At 42.1% G+C, this 7,327-nt stretch overlaps 1 protein-coding gene across 1 annotated transcript; it reads left to right on the top strand.

Annotated features, from left to right (window-relative positions):
* The first annotated feature begins 325 nt into the window (after positions 1 to 325).
* Positions 326 to 1,159, top strand: LOC110789212 (uncharacterized). Its single transcript, XM_021993856.2, has one exon. It carries the CDS (start codon positions 326 to 328, stop codon positions 1,157 to 1,159), a length of 834 nt encoding a protein of 277 aa, XP_021849548.2.
* The last annotated feature ends 6,168 nt before the right edge of the window (positions 1,160 to 7,327 follow it).

The following is a 7,327-nucleotide window of genomic DNA, read 5'->3' as shown; positions in this document are numbered from 1 at the left end:
GCTACAGTGTCAAGCACTGGAAATTTCCAGCGCACAAATGGCTAGCGCTACTTTTTTTGGCGCTCGAACTCATCAAATATCTATCTTATTTCGACTACCTACACTATAAATACAGCCCTTCTACACTCCATTTTCAATCATCAATTCAGTGTCACTAATTTCATGAATAAGTAGAAAAATGGAAGTCGAAAACGCTCCCAAAAAAACTCCAGAAAAAGAAATTTCGACCCAAGAAATAGATCAACTTGCACGCTCAAACAAGAAAACGAAACGCAAGATTACACACCTAATATTCAATCAAGATCAAGAAGAACATCAATCCACAATGCAAGACATAGTAATGAGAGAAACTGAATTGGCAAACCCTCAAATAAATGTGAACCAACCAGCTCAACCCATCCCAACCATGAGACCTATATCTTTTAGGGATGTGATCCATAGCCAACAACCAATTGGGGAAACAACAACACTAAATGAAAGGGTGGACGAGGATGAGGATGTTTCCGATGATGACATGGCTCTAGAAGATTTGGTCGACGACCCTCGTTGCCCGGTGATACTACTTTCTAAAGAGGACAAACAAAGGATGAGAAGACCCTGGAAGAACGCCCTAATTATCAAGATGTTCGATGGAAATTTGGGTTACATGGGTCTCATGAGAAGGTTGAAGAAGAAATGGAACATCAAAGGTGAACTCTCGCTAACAGACATTGGGTGCAAATATTTTGTGGCCAGGTTCACGAATTCGGCAGATTACAACTTTGTCCTCTCTCAAGGACCATGGATGCTAGATGATAATTATCTAACAATCAGGAAATGGGTACCAAACTTTGTTCCAGATGATGAACCAATTAAGGTACTAACCGCCTGGGTTCGTATCCCAAACTTATCAGTAGAGTATTTCGATATTAACTTTCTCAATAAAATTGGTTCAAAAATAGGCAAAGTCCTCAGAGTAGACAAATCCACAGCACAGGCAGATAGAGGAAAGTTCACAAGATTGAGCATCGAAATAGACCTCACTAGACCTCTGCTCTCAAAATTCTGGCTAAACGGAAAAATCTGGAAGATTCAATACGAAGGTATTCGTATGATATGCTTCAAATGTGGCACTATGGGCCACAACGATGAGGAATGCCCAAAGTTCAAGCAACCATAGATTCATGAGGAAAACCTAGACACTATTAATAATCAACTCATGAACACCTCAATCCATAATGATACATCAAAAAAAATTCCAGAAGAAGAGGAAGACTTTGGTTCTTGGATGCTAGTCAAGAAGCCGGTTCGAAAACGTGTCCCGAGACAAGACCGGGGGGGGCAAACCGCCGGTAAGGGCCACACCAGCGGAGCCACCGTGGCCGGTAAAGTAGGACCAAACAAGGAGAAAAACGGAGGAACAGGTCAACACGTAACTGACGGAGCAAATCCAGGGATTGGATCTCGATTTTCATTGCTGGCAAACCAGTCCAATATGGAAGGAGTGGAATTAGAGGAGGAAATTCCGGAAATTAATATCAATAAAAATATGGAATCAGTTATAGGCAGCCCAAATTTCTCCACGGTAAATCTAGGAGATAATTCCCAAAAACAAGGAAATCAAAAAGATTCTATTCCATCTTTTTCCTTGGGAAGCAAAACTCGTTCAGCAAAGACTCCTAGTATTACCAAAACTGCCGCCAAAGTATATCAAATAAAAAAGAGAATCCAACTCCAGGAAGGACTCAAAGCCCTAGTTGAATCCACAAATACGGCACACATCCCTAACCCACAAGCCACAAACTTCCACCAAGGCAAAGAAAACGCACCAGTGATCTTTGAAGCCACAAGAAGCCAGTTTGACAACCTCCAAATACGCATTGAGAAGCCTTCACAACGAGTAGAGAATCCATCAAAGAATGTCATCAATGCCCAACCATCACGAGGTGATCAAACTGAAAATCCCCTCGGAGAAGACGTTGTTTGCGGGGCACCCATTGGAGAGACCATACTTCTACACGACGAACCACCTGACCCACATTCTGGAAGTTCGGATCGATTCATGGTTGGAGCCAATCTCGACGCCGCCGGAGTTGGTGTTCACACTTCTCCTCCCCAACGAAATACAGAGGTTACTCAGGCTCATTAGTCAAGCCTACATGTCTACACTCCCAAATATACCAGTTCACATGGGAGAAAGAACCCCGAATCTTGCTCCGGATACTTTAGCCATCACCTGTATGGTATGGAATGTCCAAGGCGCCGGGAGTCGTGCTTTTGTCTCTATTCTCAAAGAGGTAATCAAAACCAACCGCCCTAACGTATTTGCCCTGGTAGAAACACACATGGGAGGTGATCAAGCTCTCAAAATCGTCTCTATTCTTGGTTATAATGGCCATACTCGAGTAGATGCTATGGGCTTCAGCGGGGGAATATGGGTTTACTGGAAACCGAAAATTGTCACTGTCGAACCCATACTCAAGCATAACCAACACATCACCATGGACATTAAGAGAGTGGGGGCAACCCCTTGGTACTTTACAGTGGTGTATGCAAGTCCCGACTCGTCTAAACGTCGAGAACTCTGGAATGAGCTAAGAGAATTTTCGCAATCACATAACAAACCTTGGCTTATCGTCGGGGACTTCAATGATACAAGAGCTGCTTCAGAAAGGAACCGTTCATGTAGCGAGACAGATAGGAGGACTGCTAGGTTCAACGACTGGGTAGACGAAATGAACCTCTTAGAAATTGAATTTTCTGGCGCAACCCATACTTGGGCTAGAGGTCGCACACCAGAAACTCGAGTTAGTGCTAGACTAGGCAGAGCACTCTGTAATTCGGAATGGGGCCTTAGATTCGAACAACCAAGGTTAAGCATCTCCCAACTTCTCACTCGGATCACTGTCCGATTTTTATTTCACCAAATGGCTTTGCTCCTTTGATTTCTCTGAACCGGCCTTTCCGGTTTCAAGCTACTTGGATAACCCATGAGAAATTTAAAGACTTCCTTGCACACAAATGGGACAACCATGCTCCGTTGGTTAATGCACTGACGAGCCTGTCGAAAGATCTCCAAGAATGGAACCGGGAAGTTTTTGGAAATATATTCAAGAAGAAAAGAATCCTAATGGCTCGAATAGCAGGTGTTCAACGTTCACTATCCTCACGAGTGACTTCAAACCTGATTAATTTGGAAGTCTCTCTGCAACAGGAACTAGATGAAGTATTGAGCCAAGAAGAAACACTGTGGTATCAAAAATCTAGAGTGGAATGTGTTAGGTTATGATACATATGACATTACATAGATCATGCGGAAACAACCATTAACCCAGGACAACATATTATTTACACATAATCATATAGCATAATTTAGATGCATACTCTTTGTAGCGTGCCCTCCCTAGCTGCGCCCGAACCGAACAAGAACAAGTCTTTAGGACTCCAAGTGTCGTCCCTCCGTAGATAGTCCACAGCACGTCCGGATCCGCCTTAAGATTGACCAACTAGAATCGCCCTTAAGGTTCTAATATTTTCGGTTAGGTAGGCAAGAATATTGGCTGATTTTTCTGCTTAAAAATCTTAGTTTTGAATACTTAAAACTTGTGTATAAATAATGACCCCTAGGCCTTTATTTATAGAGTTATGGAAAAGGAATCGTAATCCTAGTAGGATACGAATTAATTGAAATTAGAATCCTACATGAATTCTATTTAATTAATTTATCCAATTAGGAATAGGAATTTAATCATACACTAACTCTTGTAGATTTAGGAATCACGCATGAGCACAAACTCACACACACACGGCAGCCACAAGGGCTGCCCATGCGCGTGCGAGCAGCAGCCCACGCAGCGCGGCCCACGCATCCGTGGCCTTGGCGCGCGCTGGGCCTGCCTTGCGGTAGGCCTGGGCGCTGCCTTGGCTGGGCTTGTGGCGCGCGTGCTTGCTGGGCGATGGCCCGGCTTCGTGCTGGGCCTTCGTCCGGCAGGCCTCGTCCGATGCTAATTCGTACGATACGCTTCCGATTAAATTTCCAGTTCCGGAATTTATTTCCGATACGAACAATATTTAATATTTCCGATTCCGGAATTAATTTCCGTTTCGAATAAATATTTAATATTTCCGTTTCCGGAATTATTTTCCGATTCCGGTAATATTTCCGATTCTGACAATATTTCCGTTTCCGGCAATATTTCCGATTCTGGTAATATTTCCATTTCCAATAATATTTTCCGATACGTACCATGTTTCCGTTTCCGGCAACATCTACGACTTGGATAATATTCATATTTCCGATACGATCCATATTTCGTTTCCGGCAATATCATCGTTTCCGGAGTATTCATTTCTTGCCTGTGACGATCTTAGCTCCCACTGAAACCAAGATCCGTCGGTTCCGAATATTCATAGATGGAGTATTTAATGCCATTAAATACTTGATCCGTTTACGTACTATTTGTGTGACCCTACGGGTTCAGTCAAGAGTAAGCTGTGGATTAATATCATTAATTCCACTTGAACTGAAGCGGCCTCTAGCTAGGCATTCAGCTCACTTGATCTCACTGAATTATTAACTTGTTAATTAATACTGAACCGCATTTATTAGACTTAACATAGAATGCATACTTGGACCAAGGGCATTATTTCCTTCAGTCTCCCACTTGTCCTTAGGGACAAGTGTGCATTTCCTAATTCCTTTGTCGCTCGATGCTTGCTCTTGAACATAAGGTAAGAGTTGTCATCCTTATTATGTCCAGAGGCGTTCCTCGGTTTCAGAGTTCAACTGATCAAATAAACAGATAATCATAGCCTATGATTCATCCGAGCACGGCCATGCATTTCACAGTTTCTAGCTCTCCGAGTGGCCTTGTACAACTTTTAAGCATCTCTTCCCGATTTATGGGAGGACAATCCCAATCTTGCGATCTTGAGATTAGACTTCGTTTGATAGGTGATTACCTGAGCGTTGCCTTTATAGCCTCCTTTTACGGTGCGACGGTTGGTCAACGTCAAAGCAACCAGTTCTCAAACAAGTAATCTCAAATCACTCAGGTATTGAGGATTTAGTGTCTAATAATTTAATGAAATTTACTTATGACAGACTTTCATCTCTTACAGTAAAGTTTCATAGGTCTTGTCCGATACTAGTCTTCCCAAAGTAAGTATCTATGCAAATGATTATGACATTGCCATGTCCACATAGTTCAAGAAACAGAACTACTAGTCATCTTGCATTCTAATCGTCTAACGTTTTCTATGCGTCCAATTTTATAGAAAACTCCGATTAGGGACCATTTTCAACCTTTGACATTCAAGTTCACTTGATAGACATTTCTTAGTCACAGGACTGGTCCTGACAGTCTATCTTGAATATATCGTCAAGTTGAAGGGACTCATCATTTAATAAACCACAAATTAAATGGAAAAATGAATTCCTTTCATTTATTGTGAATGATTAACCAATAATGTTTTACAAAGATTCAAACTCTAAAACTTTAAAACATTAAACAGAGATATCAAAGCCATTCTCCAATATGCTTGATTCCCATAGCTGCAGTGTGCGAGTTGTGCTTCGCTTGCGGCAGAGGTTTAGTTAATGGATCTGATATGTTGTCATCAGTTCCAATTTTGCTTATCTCGACTTCTTTTCTTTCAACGAACTCTCGTAGAAGGTGAAATCTACGAAGTACATGCTTGACTCTCTGGTGGTGTCTAGGCTCTTTTGCCTGTGCAATAGCTCCGTTATTATCACAATACAGGGCTATTGGTCCTTTAATGGAGGGGACTACACCTAGTTCTCCTATGAACTTCCTTAGCCATATAGCTTCCTTTGCTGCTTCATGTGCAGCAATGTACTCCGCTTCAGTTGTAGAATCCGCAATGGTGCTTTGCTTAGCACTTTTCCAGCTTACTGCTCCTCCGTTGAGGCAGAAGACAAACCCAGACTGTGATCTGAAATCATCTTTGTCGGTTTGGAAACTTGCGTCCGTATAGCCTTTAACAATTAATTCATCATCTCCACCATAGACCAGGAAGTCATCTTTGTGCCTTTTCAGGTACTTCAGAATGTTCTTGGCAGCAGTCCAATGCGCCTCTCCTGGGTCTGACTGGTATCTGCTCGTAGCACTGAGTGCGTACGCAACATCCGGGCGTGTACATATCATAGCATACATTATTGAACCAATCAATGATGCATATGGAATCCCATTCATTCGTCTACGCTCATCAAGTGTTTTTGGGCACTGAGTCTTGCTTAGAGTCATTCCATGAGACATGGGTAGGTAGCCTCGCTTGGAGTCCGCCATCTTGAACCTATCAAGCACCTTATTGATATAAGTGCTTTGACTAAGTCCAATCATCTTTTTAGATCTATCTCTGTAAATCTTGATGCCCAATATGTACTGTGCTTCTCCTAGATCCTTCATCGAAAAACATTTCCCAAGCCAAATCTTGACAGAGTTCAACATAGGAATGTCATTTCCGATAAGCAATATGTCGTCGACATATAATACTAGGAAAGCAATTTTGCTCCCACTGACCTTCTTGTATACACAAGATTCGTCCGCGTTCTTGATGAAACCAAAGTCACTGACTGCTTCATCAAAACGTATATTCCAGCTCCTGGATGCCTGCTTCAATCCGTAGATTGACTTCTTTAGCTTGCATACCTTTTTAGCATTCTTTGGATCCTCAAAACCTTCAGGCTGTGTCATAAACACAGTTTCTGTTAAAACGCCGTTTAAGAAAGCAGTTTTGACATCCATCTGCCATATTTCGTAATCGTAATATGCAGCGATTGCTAACATTATTCGAATAGACTTTAGCATTGCAACTGGTGAAAAGGTTTCATCGTAATCCACACCGTGGACTTGCCTGTAACCTTTTGCAACCAATCTAGCTTTGAAAACTTCAAATTTCCCATCCTTGTCCTTTTTCAGTTTGAAAACCCATTTGCTTCCAATGGCTTGGTAGCCATCTGGCAAATCGACCAAATCCCATACTTGGTTTTCAGACATGGAGTCTAATTCAGATTGCATGGCTTCTTGCCACTGCTTGGAGCTAGGGCTCGTCATAGCTTGCTTGTAAGTCGCAGGTTCATCACTTTCAAGTAATAGAACGTCATAGCTCTCGTTCGTCAAAATACCTAAGTACCTTTCCGGTTGAGATCTATATCTTTGCGATATACGCGGGGTAACATTTCTAGATTGACCATGATTCTCACCAGATTCTTCTAAAGATCTCTGAGTTTCATCCTGAATGTCATCTTGAGCATTCTCTAGAGTTTGTTGTTCGACTCGAATTTCTTCGAGGTCTACTTTTCTCCCACTTGTAATTTTGGAAATGT

The sequence above is a fragment of the Spinacia oleracea genome, chromosome 4 (genome assembly GCF_020520425.1).
Source record: "Spinacia oleracea cultivar Varoflay chromosome 4, BTI_SOV_V1, whole genome shotgun sequence".
Taxonomy (NCBI): Eukaryota; Viridiplantae; Streptophyta; class Magnoliopsida; order Caryophyllales; family Amaranthaceae; genus Spinacia; species Spinacia oleracea.
The sequence above is the reverse complement of the archived record's forward strand: the minus strand, read 5'-3'. Positions and strand labels throughout refer to the sequence as shown.

What these genes read in the sequence shown, in the direction of transcription:
- LOC110789212 (XM_021993856.2), top strand. Translation starts at nt 326, where the DNA reads ATGCAAGACATAGTAATGAGAGAAACTGAATTGGCAAACCCTCAAATA.